The sequence below is a fragment of the Perca fluviatilis genome, chromosome 7, assembly GCF_010015445.1.
Source record: "Perca fluviatilis chromosome 7, GENO_Pfluv_1.0, whole genome shotgun sequence".
Taxonomy (NCBI): domain Eukaryota; kingdom Metazoa; phylum Chordata; class Actinopteri; order Perciformes; family Percidae; genus Perca; species Perca fluviatilis.
Genome location: NC_053118.1, coordinates 7,050,500 through 7,067,906, shown reverse-complemented (window position 1 = coordinate 7,067,906; position 17,407 = coordinate 7,050,500). Strand labels below are relative to the sequence as shown.

General features: G+C 42.1%; 1 protein-coding gene across 2 annotated transcripts in view; it reads right to left on the bottom strand.

Moving 5' to 3' along the window:
- The window catches only part of cdk14 (cyclin-dependent kinase 14), a 253,273-nt gene that overhangs the window by 224,529 nt on the left and 11,337 nt on the right, over positions 1-17,407 (bottom strand). For both annotated transcript variants that reach the window (XM_039805595.1, XM_039805596.1), the window contains exon 2: positions 14,432-14,463. In XM_039805595.1, coding sequence (XP_039661529.1) covers positions 14,432-14,463 — 32 coding nt within the window. The remainder of the gene's footprint in view (positions 1-14,431; positions 14,464-17,407) is intronic.

Genomic DNA, 17,407 nt, shown 5'->3' with positions numbered 1-17,407 from the left:
CCAGAGATCAACTCTCTCCATCACTTTTTTCCTGGTGCACAGTCAGGGCCCATTTCCTGCCTGCACACACACCAACAACACAGACCCTCGGAGCATATGGGGGAGCTCTACAGCCTTCAACGTGATGGATGTGACATCACATTCAACGCCATCATCCCTGCATGCTCCACGGCAGAGGCACAACAGGCCGTCTCCTCATCTCCATTTGCATTTTAATATCTCAGCAATATTTAAACCATTAGGTTCCCTCCAGGACCGATTAGCAGAGGGTTAATTAAAGACGCGATTAGACCACTCCAAATTTATAATGAGATGCTTTCCCTGCCCCCGGTGCTAACACTCGGGACCTCCCGCTGACCATGATGGCTGAGAGAACTCATTTGTAAACATACTCAATACTACATCTCCCAGAATTACCTCTTCGGGACCCAGAGGCTGGTGTGAGTGATGGAAGAAGAAGCCTTGTTAATTTGCACAGATAGCGCTAATCCTCGGATGCAGGGGAAGGAAAAAGTTATGCCGAGTAAAATTAAAACTAGTCCTCAATATGGACTCCTCCAGAGGGAAGTGAGAGCCTAGTGAGCACACGGAGGGTTAACAAGGCTTTCAGTTCGCTTTCAGCTCAGCCATCATCCTCAGATTGGGAACATTTCTGACCCCGAGCCGCGCAGATTAGCCAGCAGCTGTCACAAATCAGATTGGCAGAGCCAAGTAAACATGCCCAATGGCGACAACTTGAACTGTGACAATGAGTCGGTCAGGATTAGCCGCTATGGTGGGAGTCATATGGAGGCAAACGCATGCATAGCACTCACAGTTAATGAGTTCACTGAAGCTAAAAGGCTATACGCTAAAATTGGGCTCATGGAATGGGAAAGCAGATCGTCTCGTGTATATTTTTAACTTCCACTGAGTCTATTCATTTCTTCATTTCTAAATCCCAAATCTTAACCCTCACCACTAGGATCCTGACCTCAGCTGTAGACCGTAGAAAAGCATGGATGCAATGTCTGTGAGGGACGTTTTGGAGCTTTGGTTCACCACTCCTTTGTAGCTTTGTCAGTTACCAGAGCCAGAACATTCGAAGTAGGTCAATGGGAAGAGAGGCTAGTTTGAGTTGAGGTGGGACAAGCAGCAGCCACCATGATCTACTGTAACAGGAGACATGTCAATCATGTAAAGATTTCCCAAAAGCCAAGGCAAGACAAAAAGTTTCCAATAGCAGGGTTTGCCACTGTCTTTTTTTTGTGAAACTACCACAACAGTAAGAGTAGTTTTAATGCAACTTACTTTTCACTCTTTAGCCAATGCATTATTTCTCCAGGTCACCAGTTATGCATTTAGTGCCCTTTTGTTTATAATTTTTTCCTCAACATTTAAAGAGATGGATGCTTCTCTGTTATTAAATAGCTATCTCCCCTAATAACTCTTGCTGGACAGCTTCTAGTGGAAGATTCAGATGAGGCGAAACATCTCAAGGCTCTTCTTCAAAATGTTTACATTTTTCTAATGCAGATTTTCCAGCGTTTGGTGGTCCTTAAACTAGGCACAGACACTAACGTAGTCTAGAGGAAAGAAACTAATCAGATTCTTAAAAGGTAATGGGACTGTCCGTTACAGCAGCCAGAAATATGTGACTTAGGACGCTTTTACGCCTACAGTTCGGTGGACTTCGTCTCTGTTGTGATGATTGACATATATATAATGGACCAATAGACCCCGTTGCTCTGGACGGAGACCAGTGAAGGCTATTAGAAGCACTTTTCCGGTGATGGCCAGCTTTACTGCGCAGCCTCCAACTGACAGAGACAACGTAGATGTGACGTGAGCAATGTGTCTGAAAGTTGGAAGTCTTCTGGTAGCTGTGCCAAGAGAAATCTCAATCATTCCCAATCTTACAGAGAAGGAGAGTGTAGGTATATGTAAGGAGATAACATAGGCACAGGCTAATTATTGCTAACTAACATGCTAGTTAACATTAGTAATTAAACCTAAACAGCTAACGTAAGTCGAAACTGCCTGCGAGCTTCTCCTGTACTATACGGTAATTCCTCTACTGTGCGACAGTAAGTCACTTGGTTATGACACAATCGTTAGCCTATTTTTACAAAAACGTCTGCTACGGAGCCATAACGTGAGGTACAAGGTAATGGAGCCTTTTATACATTGTCGTGTTTCTTTAGAAATAAACAATAGACAAATAGAGTCTTTAAACGCTTCAGATGTAAAGGTATTCGCAGTCAAGTAACGTAAAAAAAAAATGGCGGTCAGCGGAATGCTAACGGGAGGTGATGGCCAGGTAGCAACAAAATGGCGCCATAGATGGCTCGAGTTCTGAAGCGAAGCTTACCCCCTTGGTTGCGATTCGAGGTGGGGCGTTGCAACATTGTGGCATTTTTCATTTGGTTCGGTTTGCTTCACACTGCACTTTGTCAAATACACCAAACACTGCAAACACAATATCCGAAACTCGCCGACACGTCTGGTCTCAGAAATAATGGAGCATCAGCAAATTTATAACGTCTTGGGCTTTGTGGTTCTGCTTTAGACGAACGATGAGCAGCTGACAGACAGCGAGTGAATGAGAGAGAGAGAGAGAGAGAGAGAGAGAGAGAGAGAGAGAGAGAGAGAGAGAGAGAGACACGATGATGATGTCACACAGACGACCAGCGATGTGCGCTCAGAACAGCTTATGGATCTGAAAGTGATCGTCCCTTAAATCATATATACTATATATACTACTGTAAGTCCGTAAAGTGTGTGCAAGGTTGAAACTGCAGGCTAGTAAATGCTCCGTTTTTGGTCCACTTCCTGTATTTGGGTCAGATCGAGTTCTCACATCAAGTGAACTCAACTCTAGTTCACTTGGAAGAGAACCTAGACCCCCGTTTTCAAACGGACCAGAGTCTGTTTGTTTGATCCGCACCAGAGTTGGGATGAGCTTTCACACCATCCCAAACCAAACGCTCCAGGGTTGGTTTCAAACGGGGCAGGCGTGAAAGCAACCTTCCTCATGAGTAGTAACTCACTACTAAAGTATTCTTTTCATTTGAGGTCATCTTTCTTTTAGTTATTTTTCTGACTTTGATGACTACTTTTACTTCTAGTTGAGAACTTGTTACAATACTTAAAGGGGACCTCCACCGATTTTACACATCTGCTTACAGATATTGGGGAGTACTAGTGAATATGTGAAAACATTGTATAAAGTCTTTGGCGTCTCCAGAGGGATGTCGGAATTCTGATAAAAGTCTTCGAGTGATGTCGGTTGGGTGTGAAGACGACAAGTTTGAAAATGAAAAATATCTGAAGGTATGGAGTTAGAAAGAAGGGATCTTACCAGACGTCTGTGGCCTGCCGCTCATCTGTGCTGCAGGCTACAGGCTACATTAGCCACAACACAAGCATTGCAAATCACAATCTCACACCCTATGGTGGGGCAAGTTGCATTGTGGGTAAGTGACAAGGATGAAGAATGTATGGAATAAAAGATATCTCTGGTAGACAGCATCTCTGGTTCTGCTGCATCGATTTTGATTCTTTAAAAAAAAAAAAAAAAAAAAATTGTCCACGAGTCTGACAGTGTTATAGGAGTTTTTAAAAGGGTCTCTGTGGAATCTGGGCGTTTAATTTGGTCAGCTTCAGTTTGCAGCTTCAGTGATTGAGAGTTTTAGTGCTCCACAGTGGACCAAATGTAAGGTAATAACCATTATTTACTAATCTGTGCTTCCTAATTAATTATTTGTGTGCACACATTGACAAAATTGTTTTTCTACAGTTGTTACTCCAGATCAATACTAAGCATATTAATTAGATTGGGTATCAGCCAGGATGTGACCAAAGCACATCAAACATACAAAACGCAGTGTTTCTGCAGTCACTCAGTTTATAGTGTAGCACCAATCTCTGGCCTTATGCCACCTTACATACAAAAATGATTCCAATAAGTTCCACACAGTGAGGCTTAAACATGTTCAATTTGGGCAAACGAGAGATGTGGTATTGGGTTAGGGTGCATCCCTAATGTTTACACGCACATGTTTAAAAGGGAAGTATGTACAGTGGTGCGCATAAGTTTACACACCCATGCTAAAGTTGACTAAAAAGAGGAATACAAAAATCATCTTTTGGAAATTGATTTTAATGCCTTAATAAAAAATAAAAAAATTAGGAAAAATCCGACCTTTTAAGGACACCAATTCTTTTTGTGAATGAATAATGTATTGTAAATAAATAAATGTTCTTCCTTAAAATACAGGGGGCATAAGTATACATACTCCTATGTTAAATTACCATAGAGGAAGTCAGATTTTTATGTTTAAAGGCCAGTTATTTCATGGATCCAGGATACTATGCATCCTGATAAAGTTCCCTTGGCCTTTGGAATTAAAATAGCCCCCCCCCCCACATCATCACATACCCTTCACCATACCTAGAGATTGGCATGGGGTACTTTCCATAAAATCATCTCTCAATGCAAATCAAACTAGCTATTAGGCTAACTGAAATAAAACCATGCCAATCTCTAGGTATGGTGAAGGGTATGTGATGATGGGGGGCTATTTTAATTCCAAAAACTGGCCTTTAAAAATAAAAATCTGCCTTCCTCTATGGGAATTTAACATAGGGGTATGTATACTTATGCCCCCTGCATTTTAAGGAAGAACATTTATTTATTTACAATACATTATTCATTCACAAAAAAATTGATTTTTCCTCATTTTTTTAATTAAGGCATTAAGATCAATTTCCAAAATAGGATTTTTTTATTCCTCTTTTTAGTCAACTTTAGCATGGGTATGTAAACTTATGAGCACCACTGTATGTATGTATGTATGTATGTATGTACACACCACCACACACACACACACACACACACACACACACACACACACACACACACACAATATTTAGACACACGTCTTCATTATGTTCTGTTAATATAAAAAAATCTTGCAATAAGGCAAGGGTGTGGATTAGTTGGAGCAAGAATTAGTCATTTGTGCGCACAATCATTTATTTATTTTTTCTCGCCTTGACACCTGCCAGGCTCCATCTAATTCATCTTGTTGATTTCTACTGAACTGGCAGCACACTCATCATGGTGCTCTGATGACAGCTTGTTTTGCAAAAAAACATTCACTCCCACTCCATCTCTGGCAAGGGCGTAGGTCTTCTTTAGACATCGGAGGGGACGCATTATTACCGAGTGGTCTGGGGGGTCGTCCCCCAGGAAGATGTGAACGTCAAACCCTTCATTTCCTGCATTCTGGTGACACTTTGTGCAACAATGTGTTGCACAAGTAGACACAATTATTGTTTTCCGTCAGATAGTTTATAGATCCCGAAATTTCCTATCACACTAATTTCACGGAGAAAGAGAGAAAGAAAACAGACAAGGTGCTGCAAGGTTAAGATGGTATGGTCCACTATAGGGGTGTCTGAAATCGCGTGGAAACCTATATTTACAGGTAAGGAGGTTACATACATGTGACATATCCTGTGCATAACCCCCAAAATGTACGCCTATGCTCTCAGGGGAGCAAACGTTGAGGTTGACCTCACTGTTTTGGGGATTATACCCAACTACAAGAAGAGAATATTCTGGAAAAACAAGAATACATAAAAACAAAATACAGACTACTTGCAGGTACAGAATAAAAACATCCAAACCACATGCTAGTGGACCCCTGCTGCTAACATTTGGGAACATGAACACACAGAAACAACATACAAGCCACAAAGTGATGCTGCCTGCCTGGCTGCATTACATCAGGTGCTACCAAAGCCACAGTTTATGCAGAACCTACACCAATCAACTTTTCAAGCGATTCCACTGTCGCAGACTCATTTCCAATATCTGAACGAAATCCTGAGAGTCTTGATAGAGTCGGGGCGCTCCCGTCGACTCAATCATTTGGTGTAAGGTGGTCATAAAACTCAGTCCCAGTCAGTCTTTTTTTTCCACCTTGACGTTTCGACAAAATCAAAACGTGTTTTTGTGCATTTGACTTCTGAGGAAACTTACTACTGGACAGCTTGATATTAAGTTAAGTACTTACTTTATTTGGGTTTTGCTACTGCTTCTACTTTTTCTACTTCTGCTGTGTGTTTTTGCTGGATTGGCTGTGTTCTTTGGCAAAATGTAGTGGTTTTTCCTAAAGTGACTGACTGAAACTAGCCAAGGGTGAAGTGTCAAGTTGGGGAGTGGAGGTTAACGACTGTCAGGTGCTTTGAGCGATTGGCCTCCCCACCTGGAACTGACTACATAAGAAAGCTCAAATCAGACCAAAGACTTTCAGTGCATTTGACTTCTGAGGATAAGTTTTAAGTCTTGGTAGTGAAGTTAAATCATGTGACCAATGTCAACAACCAATGGGTTCTCTGACTCCAGCACCAAACGGCTAGATCCAGTGTTGTTTATGGTTGTTATGGCACTGCGCTAAGCTAAACGCTAAAGAGGGAAAGAGAGGCCGATTTTCAACCCTTCTGAAGCGAGTGATCCAACGGGAGTTTTACCGGCAGATAAACACTGGAGACATTCATCTGCAAATGTACGGAAGAACAGAATATCTGCAAACTTTCCCTTAAGTTACCAGCTAATGCTAGCAGTAGCTAGCTAGCTTGGTTAAATCTAATTGTAGTCTTGCAATGTGCCACCCTGCAAGATCCCCAGTCTTTACAGATTATGACAGTCGTTAACGTTAAATGTGAGATTGTGTCAGTCTTTCCGAAGTCTGTCCAAAAGTCTTCTAGTGTATAGTAGGCATTACTGCAACAACATATCACAGTATGGTATATTAAGAACAGGACGCTTTACCTTCAATTGACTCCAAATGCACGTTTACCTATACACACTAACTGAACTCCACTAGACATTCAACGCTGTGCTATATTCAGGTGATCACTACCTCTGAGCAAGTACAGGAGTCAGAGGTTGTTGCTGCAAGCACCGAGCTCCCTCAGGCCTGCTGGATGATTTCTCCAGCACTGTAATGCTGCTACGATCAAATCAGACTCCGATTGTCTCTATAGGCCTGATGGAAGAGAGCCATGTATCAGCCGAATGCTATGGAGGCTGGCTCAGGATCAAGCATGCAGTTTAGGCATACACCGCATACCAGCAGCAACATCCAGCTTGAGTCTGTTTTATGTGAAAAAAAATAAAATGAAAATGCTTCAAGTTTTTTTTAAATTGTAATAAGCTTAAAAATAAATCAGACACAGCTAGGGCAAATATTTCCTTCCGTCACCACTGTTCCTCTGACCAAGTCAAGACAATCTCATTCTGACTCGATACTCAGGTATCACTTTTCTACTACAGCTGGCATTTTTTGAAACAGAAGTGACAGATAGCGTGTAAAGAGGCTTATGTTAGAAGCCCAGCGTGAGGAAATGTGTGAATTCCTGGCTGTGATTACTGCCAGACAACTCTCGGAGCAATCCTCAGTATGCTAGTCAGAGCGTGACCTCACACAAACACACTTCCCAGGAGTATGAAAGGAGCGAATAAACTAAATAAATAAATAAAAATGTGAAATGAATAAGACACCCAGTGTTTTCTGCTGTGGAAGCTCTTTTCTCCTACTGTAGCGTACGGCTGTGGCTTGTCGTAATCCTCTGCTAGGTAGCCGGCTCACGTCGCGCCACCCTCCTGAATTTTTAGTGTCTGAGATATGACAGAGACAATGAGTGTCTGACAATGACAATAGCTATCTGATATGTATTGTGTCTGCAATTACAGAGTGTGCAGAGGCTGCTTGTCCTTCAGCAGAGGCAGAGTGCCATGTTTCTGGAGCTGCTGGGGGATCCTCCACAATGCAATCACACCAAAAGGACCTTTGTTGGTCTTAGAAATCTCTCAGGAACACGGGTTCACACGCAGCCCTGGTGCTGAGGAACCATGAAACAAAAAGGACATCAAAAAGGTTGAACCTGAAAATGAACTAATCCTGTCTGAAAGCCATTCCTAAACCATCGCCTTTCATTTCTAATCCTCATGCCGCTTACTGTATCCATCACCTTATCGTGATTCCATGTGACCTTTGACCCTGGCTCTCTTCCGGAGGATGCAGCCAGAAGACACAAGCTGAGGGTCTGATAATGTGGATAAAGTAGAGAAGGGGATATCGGACGGTAACATTCCACAGCAAGGTCAACTGATCCGAGACATGGGTCACAAACACTGTTATCACGGGTGTAGGGACGAGTCTATGACCGCCACAATGCGCTCCTTGTTGCACGGTGAACTGCTTCCAACCCACCTTGCCCTAGTCAGTATCGACAGCGTTTCATTTCCAGGATTGCTCCGGTGCCACCGGAAGTTCGGCCAGATGTCAGTCACCTTCTTCTATCTTCGTGTTGGCGTTCTAAACTCTGGTGGAATTATGAGGACTACGGTTCACTGCCATCAACTGCTTGACCGTACACGTTTCACCAAAAACAAGTTCCTTCCCAAGGCTATTTTGCAGACGCACCGTAGCTCCGTCTGGCGCTACAGCCCAAAACGATTGCGATTGGTTTAAAGAAATGCCAATAAACCAGAGAACGTTTTTCTCCCATCCAGGAATGCTGTGTGGACTAGCCAGACCCTCCTGCGCGGCGCTGTGGACATTGCTCTGCCAATGCGAGACTAACCTCGACCCGTCACACTCTTTCATCGGAGGTCTTTTATCTCTGCTGATTTGCAGGTTGATAGGTGCTAATGCTTTTTCTCCTCCTCCACCGTCATCTCTGGTGCTCTCTGGCTCAACATTTTATTGATTTCAAGTCAAGCTTTGCATCCACAACCATGTAGGACACGAAAGCCAATGGATCTTCACCGCGACAACCAGAGAGTGCTTTAATCAACAGCTTTTCCACTGTCATTTCAGGGAACGTTATCAACGCGCCATACGGATTAGAATTTTCAAAGCCGTCAAAATAAGCGTCGGTAATTGAACTTCAACCAGACAAAAATCAATTGAAAGGGGCTCTATCTTCGCGGGTTTGCCCTCTATGCATGCTAATTTTCTATTGAGAAACACTTCACCTCACCTTTCTGTCCTTGCTTTTAGAAAAAGAGGGATGTTGTAAACCAAAGTGAAATACACTGTACAAGGAAGGAAAAATCTGCATATGCATCCCCCTCACCGTAAACAAGACAGTATGAAAAACAGACACAACATATGCTGCCGATAGCATTTCTAAATTATTCAGGGCTTTATGGTCTGAGAGATGTTTGCTAAATGTGATCCAATCTGTCATTCACCCTGTGAGGCAGTCTCACAAGGGAAAACACATCATGTGAGCCATTTTGTCCAACTCTTGATTCTTCTTCAGCTTCCAGCTCCAATTCAGCTCAGGATGAGAGTGGGAGCTCATGGTTAATTCAATCATCCATGTGTGTTATTAAGTATAGTAATTGAATATACTAATGTAAGTATTACCGCCACAAGACTCAAGAGCTGCAAAGTGGGACGACTTACTTTAAGTGTCCAAGGTTCAGGAGGGAAATCTTGTGTGGGTTTTCTGAATTGACAGCAAGTTGGTTTATATGGCTATATCAGAAAATGAGTTTACATGCAATAAGGTAACCTGGTTACTGTAAAATCAACATCTAATGCAGCAGGTCAGTAATCAGAATACTCCCATATCCCCATTTTGAAAGTATGGTCACACGCCAGCTGTAGAGGGTAGTATGAATGACCGAAAATCTGCGTGAGGAGGTTGGTTTGGGTAGTGGATGGGTCAAACAACACAGGACTTTCACCCAAGAGTTGTGGGTAACCCCACCCATGATCTTTTCCTAAACCTAACTGGACCGTTCTTGTCAGTTAAATGTACGTCCCGACCCAGAGCGTCAAAAAGTGATGCAAAGAGTCCCAACCAAGTGCGTCTAAATATGACGCCAAAGGGCTGGACGTGAGTCCCGAGACGGCAAAAAGTGACGCCAAGAGTCCCGACCAAGCATGCTAAATAGGACGCTTAAGGAGACTTTTTGCATCAATAACAAACACCGAAGGCACCTAACCAAGCGTCGCATTTTGACGCGATGGGAGTGAGAATGTGTCGATTTAACCCATCCTAGGTATTAGGAGCAGTAAACGGCCACATAGCAGCGTCCGGGGTAACACACCAATCAAACAGGAGGTTTGCAGTGAAGTTAGTCAAACCTATTTTGGCAGAGGAAATGAAGCTGACCGATAAAACTATCATGCAAAATGTCCGTTACAGAAAAAGAGTTTACAGACGGCCTGCCTGCTTCAGCTTTGACCTGCTGTACCGGCCGTAGTCCTGAACTGAGGGACTATTAGCAACATCACAGCTTTGCTCACTTTCAGTTTCACCTTTAGCCAACGTGGCTAAACTGATGGTTTGTGTACAACCTGTATGACCGTCTCCTTTCCCCATGCACTGAACCTATTTTTAGCGATGTTGCAACGTTTGGAGAGCTCAACAAGTACCATGTTATCATTTCCAACTAAACTAATGGCAAAAGCTACTAAAATGAAAACAAAGTTGTAATAAATGACAGGTGTCCTCTAAATTATCCAGGATACTTTTGTGTTTCTTTGTGGATATAAAAAAAACATATAGTATAAATTAGGGCTGGGCAATATATCGATATTATATCGATATCGTGATATGAGACTAGATATCGTCTTAGATTTTGGATATCGTAATATCGTGATATGACATAAGTGTTGTCTTTTCCTGGTTTTAAAGGCTGCATTACAGTAAAGTGATGTACTTTTCTGAACTTACCAGACTGTTCTAGCTGTTCTATTATTTGCCTTTACCCACTTAGACATTATATCCACATTACTGATGATTATTTATCTAAAATCTACGTGTGAAAATATTTTGTTAAAGCACCAATTGTCAACCCTAGAATATCGCCGCAATATCGATAGAGGTTATTTGATCAAGAATATCATGATATCTGATTTTCATCATATCACCCAGCCCTAGTATAAATATTGGAATATACTGTATGGTGGTGAAATACCTTATTATTATTATTACTAATTCAAGGTGTTAAAACATGAAAAATGAACACTGTTGAATTCCATTATGATTATAACTTCAGACTCGTACCGTGACAAAAACAGATGAGAGCAGCAGAAATCATGACACGAAATCCCTGATATTCATTTTCCTTTTTTAAAAAAAAAAAACAATCCACAGAATTCACAGTGATTCACGCTCCCTGCAACTAATGAGAGCATTTTGCTTGTAATGGATTCTCCAAGGGCTTCCAGTAATTGAGAAACACATTCATTGCATACATTTTTGATCCCGAAACCAAACACATGACATTATTCAGCTCCAGTTGGGAGTGAGAAAAGATAATGAGGTTGGAGCGTGACAAAGACGAAATGGGAAGCGACAAAGAGTCAGAAAAAGGGACAAAGCACAAGAAGACGAGAACGATTCAAAGAGGGCAAAGAAAAAAATCATTACCTCAGTAGCAATCACAACACTTCAAGATAAAATGTTATGGGCAACTTTCTGTGTCACAAAGCAGATATCCTCAATAATCAAGGCCTACCACAGGCTCTTTCGGTTGAGTTCAGCACTTTTACCACAGATTCAGATTAAGCCAGTCAGGTTTCAGTATCGGTTTCCATTAGAGACAGAGAGAGATAGAGAAAGAAAGAGAGACAGAGAGAGAGAGACAGAGAGAGATAGACAGAGGCCTAAAACCTTCAGCCATTTGTAACAATTTACACGGGAGCACTTTCTTCTGGAATAAATCTCCCTGAACACGTCTTGTGTTCATTTGTCACTCGGTATCGTATAGCTTTATTGGTCTATTTTAATGGATGTCTTTTAGACAATGCTGATAGGCTTTTCATGGGACAGCGTCACTCAAATCGTCACCCAGCACATGCCGCCTTAACCAGTGGTTCCACACATAAATCAAATTCATCTTCCTAAGCCGATGTCAAAATAATGTCCAAATAAGAAATGCAAGTTTTGGACACAAATCTCTTCCATTAGTGAGTTTGAGGCTATTTGCTCAGTGAGAATCACTTCCCTTTCCTGTAGCAAATGTGTCCATCTTGTACATGTTATTGTAATTCTAGCAAACCTGAATCTTGATAGCATTACCAGCATTCAAGCATAATGAATCTGATTCGTCACATTTCTCTGGTCATGCGTTCCCTCCTGTAATGGCTCTACACCTCCGGGGGGGGGGGGGGAGTCTACTCTCTTTGACAATAGCAGAGGCAGATCAGAAAATGCCCATATCAACTACTTTTGTAATGATGAACAACGGTATCCTGATGATAGGAGCACCAGATCAGACGAATGGCCCGTTTTTGTCATTTAGGTTGGACGACTTGTTGGATCTATATTTCATCAAATGTGAGGTTGATTTCAAGACAACAAACCTATGAAAGAAAAGCATTTTAAGACTCTGCTTCTCCTGCCGGCCTTCTCGGCCTGACCAGACATCTCAATGGTTTCAACAGACACATAGTTTCCTATTCATCATGATAAATGACCATCAGTTCAACAGACACAAGTGGCAAACAAGCTCTGAGTCTATGTCTGCCTTTCTCAGATACACACAAATACTATCACACTGCTGTCTATATGTTCAAATAGTGTAGCTGTAGGCCATCATTCAGTTTCTTGCAAACATCATGCTGCTGGACAGGAAGGAGTCATTTTCCTTCCGAGATTCTTCACATTCTTCCTTAGCAGCAAGGCCCATTTATAGCGAATGGTCCAAGCCATTTCCCATGGCACTGGCTTCTCGAAATGGTCTGCTTCGCGTTGTTTCACCACAAAAGTCCCTTCGTGAACGAGAACATGGGCTATATCTCCTTATCCAAGCAATCGCGGGAAGCTTGGCAAACAGCCCTGTTGCCAAACATACGTGACGCTCATGATATCCGAGCTCTCATGTCCCTTTGCCAAAAAAAATAAAGATTTCCCCAAAGTCCTCCTAATGGGAAAATCTTACAGTGTAGCATTCCTCATTCCCCCCCCATCTACACCGAACCACCCCACTACAGCTGAGGCTGCCGGATGGGAGCAAACTCAGCTTCTCTTCTCTACAATGTTCTCTCATCTCAAGGTTCGTCTGTTGTCATCCTACAACACAGGGTTGCATGACTAAATGCAAGTTATAGTCCACTTACAAAGCTAAAACAAAAATAAACTATTTTCTATAACTATTTTATTCCCGTTGCTAAGTCTTATTTCATCCATTTTCTATTTTCCTGTGACTACGGTTGGGCATCATTTGGATTTTGACAATTGCGATTCTTCTCTTTGATTCCGGTTCTTATCGATTTTCGACTCGATTCTTTGAGGGGTGGAGTTGAAAACGGGTCACATGCTTATTTCACAGATAAGGAGTATTTTATTTTGATTCAGTGGGGATTTACAGTTTTACCGGGCTGTTTCAATGTAAAATAAAGCCATACTTTAGAGCGCCACTTTCCTGTGCTCCATGGCTGCAACACTCACTGGCAATGGCAATTTATTTCCCTTAATCGCTGTTTTTTTAAGATTGTTTTGGGGGCATTTTAGCCTTTAATTGATGGGTCAGTTGTAGACAGGAAAGGTGGGAGAGAAAGGGGGACCGCATGTAGCAAAGGGCCGCAGGTCGGAGTCGACCCTGGGCCGCTGCGTTAAGGACTGAGTCTACATGGGGGGCACGTTCTACCAGGTGAGCTAACAGGGTGCCACGTTAGCTGTTTTTTTGTGCAACCGCAATTAAATGCTAACGTTAGCTAAGGTCCTAAGGAGTATGACTGTTGATGGTAATTGTTGATTTTATGTTCATTTAAGAAAAAAAATACAATCTTTTATGATAATATAGAGGCATGGTTTACATCCAAGGCTGTGTACTTGTGTTATTACATTATCTGGGTCACATGACATTGATATTTAACCAAACGTGACATAACCAAGAGATGTATTCTGGGATTCATTCAAAACTTTAATTCATTTGAAAAGGTAATAAATAAATATTTTTGAATTTGGTTGAAAGAGACAACTATGTTGTTAATCGCAATTGTTACAGTCCTAGTGAGCACTATGTGTGAGGTCGGTAGTGGGATAGCTGTGAAACAAGTGTGGAGCCCTGGGTGTACTCGTACAGAGAGAATGTGGTTGGTGCATTTGCATGGAGTCTCATTTGGCGAGCCTGAGAAGCCCTGTGATGGGGACTGACCCTGAGGGACGCCTCTGAGATGACACGGAAAACCACGACGCTCCACACATGAATATATTACACAACATATGCACTGAGCTACAGCAGCATCCAAAATAAAAAAAATAAAAAATCAACTGCAATGCAGTCCTGACAACATCTGGCCAGCAAGACCTTGGTGAATAATTTGAGTGAAAAATACAGCGTCCAACACTGTGCAAGATGCCCTGAAACTGGGCCACCAGCTTCCTAAAATTCTCTTGTTTTTCCTCTTACCTCATCAAAGCCGCCGTCCTCTTTCTTGAAAGCTGCAAAAAGAAGAAAGGAAGAGAGAATCAGACACTGCCGTTATTGACATCTTTTGAAGAATGAACACAATAAAAAAAAAGAAAGTCTAATGGTAGAGATGCAGCAGCGCACAGAAGCGTGTCACAGGAAATCATTCTGCACTCATTAAAGCGAGTCTAGGTTTGGATAGTCGGGGTGACGGCTCACTTGGAGTTTCATCAGAGTGGGGCAGAGAGCAACACTAGCAGGGATGGAAACAATACTAACAGATTCTACCCACGCTGCAATGTTAACCTTTATGGCTATGGGTTACATTTTTCACTTTGGTTAACAATGCGAGATAGGGCGTTTGTGCTGCATCCATGTGGTGAATGATTGGAAAAATAAGCAACTGGGAAAATTCACATTACATTGTGAGATAGGGAACATCTTGGCGGAGGTCTGCGCTCTCCAAGTGTGCTCCTCTGTTTTTAGCAATATATCCATTTCTACTGGAACTGTTTGTACTGTTGAGAGCAACGAAAGAAAATGAGCATATCTAAAAAATGAAAAATGTACAGAGTTCAAGTAACGGAAGGAGTGTTAAGAAATACGTTGGTCGTGTTTCTAGATTTAGAAATCTTTTGGCTCAATATGTTCTGTGTATTTATTTTGTAGAATCTGATGAAAACACATTTAAGCATTTTATTTCATTTTATTGACTTACATACATTTAGCTTAGGTTGTACTAATTTTCGGGATATGAAGCATTTGAAGATACGCCAAGAAATCAATCAAGACATCATAATAAGCAAAAATACCAATGTAGGCACTGGCGAACAATTTGATTGCTGATTTCAGAGGGTTGAATCCGTTTGGGGTTTTTTTCTTTGTAGATTTGTGTAAATGTGTTATTATGTCCCATAACATGGCATCACAATTTTTCTTTCTTAAAATCGGTCAGGGAATAACTTTCAAATGTCATTAATATATAAAATGATACATGGGAGAGACTAAAAATCTAAATTTCAAAGAAAGTCCTGTGATACCACAATCCTTCCAAAAGTAAAAGTATATAAAAGCTTTTCAGTTATTGGTTCTGTCTACACCCACAATGACAAGTCACAGTGTTCCTCACATTAGTTGCAGGGGAAGACAGCGTTGCACTTGACATCAATATCCTTCAGATTTATGAGGCCGAGGGTATAATCAACTGTTTGTTTCTGCAGCTTTGATTGCCCAATCACTCTCATAGCTCAGGAAGCTTGTGGAGAGCATTGTTAATAGGCAAACGATGATTCTTCAGTTATTATCTCCTCACGATGTTTCGGTTGTCTACAGTAATGAGAAAGGAAGTACAGAGGGCGAAAGGACGGCGTGCTCTGGGGGCTTTGTGTAGAAATTTTTTATGTCGGAGTTACGCAGAGATGAGATGCTGGCGGTATGATAACCTTCAGAAAAAATATCACAGTTTCACAGTATTGCGATATTGCAATTGCAGCTTTACAAGCAGCGTTGGACGGGCCCTCGCGCGTCAGGGTTACTGGCGGACGCCGCTCCTTGCGACCGTGCATTTGCGCCGCACTCAGACACCGGAAATAGACACCAATGAAAAGAGAACTCCCTGCTGAGTTCAATGATACGTCACAAGACTCTATGTCATACAGTTCATTAGCTGTGAGAGGGGGCGTGGCTAAAGCATAGGTGGCTGGCCAAACCTTTACCAATGAAAACAGAACTCTGTTGAGTTCAAGGATACCTCACACAATAGTGTACAAGAAACGGGTTATTAAAGGGGGCGTGGCTTAAGTATATGGGGCGGGGCAAATCATCACTAATGAAAAGGGAACTCTTTGCTGAGTTCAATGATACCTCAAACAAGACTACCTTAAATGGGTCACCAGTTATGAAAGGGGCGTGGCTTAAGTATAGGGGGCGGGCCAAATCACAACCAATGACAAATGAACTCTCTGCTGAGTTCAATATACCTCACACAAGACTCTACCTTAAAAAGTTCAAAAGCCATAAAAGGGGGTGTGGCTTGATTACATGGGCATGGTTAAATGGTTTAAGTTTCATGTAAATCGGATGAGGTTTGTCATATAAGGCTGATTGCCTGTTGCCAAAAGTCAATGTTGGCCTGTATATGTCCTCAGGCCTGGACTCATTGTGGGAAATTTAAAGCAGATATGATGATGTACACCGTAGTTACAGCCACTTTCTCGTTCATCGCTAAACCCTCAAAATGGCTGCCACGCCACGCCCACACCGTTTTACGAAAAGTTTTTCGTTAAAGTCTAGCACCTTGACTTTTAGGCCTACTTCCTGTTGCCACTAGAGGGTGCTATGAATTTGAGCCAATATCGGCATGTAGATGTTGACAGGGCTGGACTCTTATGAATCCTGAAAAGTTTCGAGCCAATTAGACAATGTACACTGAAGTTACACCCACTTCCTGTTTCGATAGCAAAACGCACAAAATTGTGAACCCGCCACGGCCATGCCCTACGACGAAAAGTTTTTCTTTTAATAACTTTTCATCTTCAACGTCTTAAGATGGCACAGACCAAATTTGAAGTTGATCTGATGAAATCTCTAGGAGGAGTTTGTTAATGTACGACATGTGGAAATGGCCAATGGCGGAAAAATGGCGGACTTCCTGTTGGGTTTAGGGTATGGCTCCAATGACGTTTTTTGTACGTCTTGACATGCTACATAGGTGTACCAAGTTTCGTGAGTCCACGTTAAACGTACTGCAGGGGCCAAATTTTTTTATATTTTGGAGGGGGCACTAGCAAGCCATTTTTGTGCGCCTGTTCCTGAAACCCTTAAAATACGTACATTTTCACCAGAATTGATGCGACCGCTGAGTTTTTGAGTATGTTAAGCCCCTCAAAAAGGCAATTAATTTGCCGGACGAAGGAAAAAGAAAAATTGCCGCTGTTGGCGCTCGGGCCCTAATAATGCCCAGTGACTTAGGCCTGG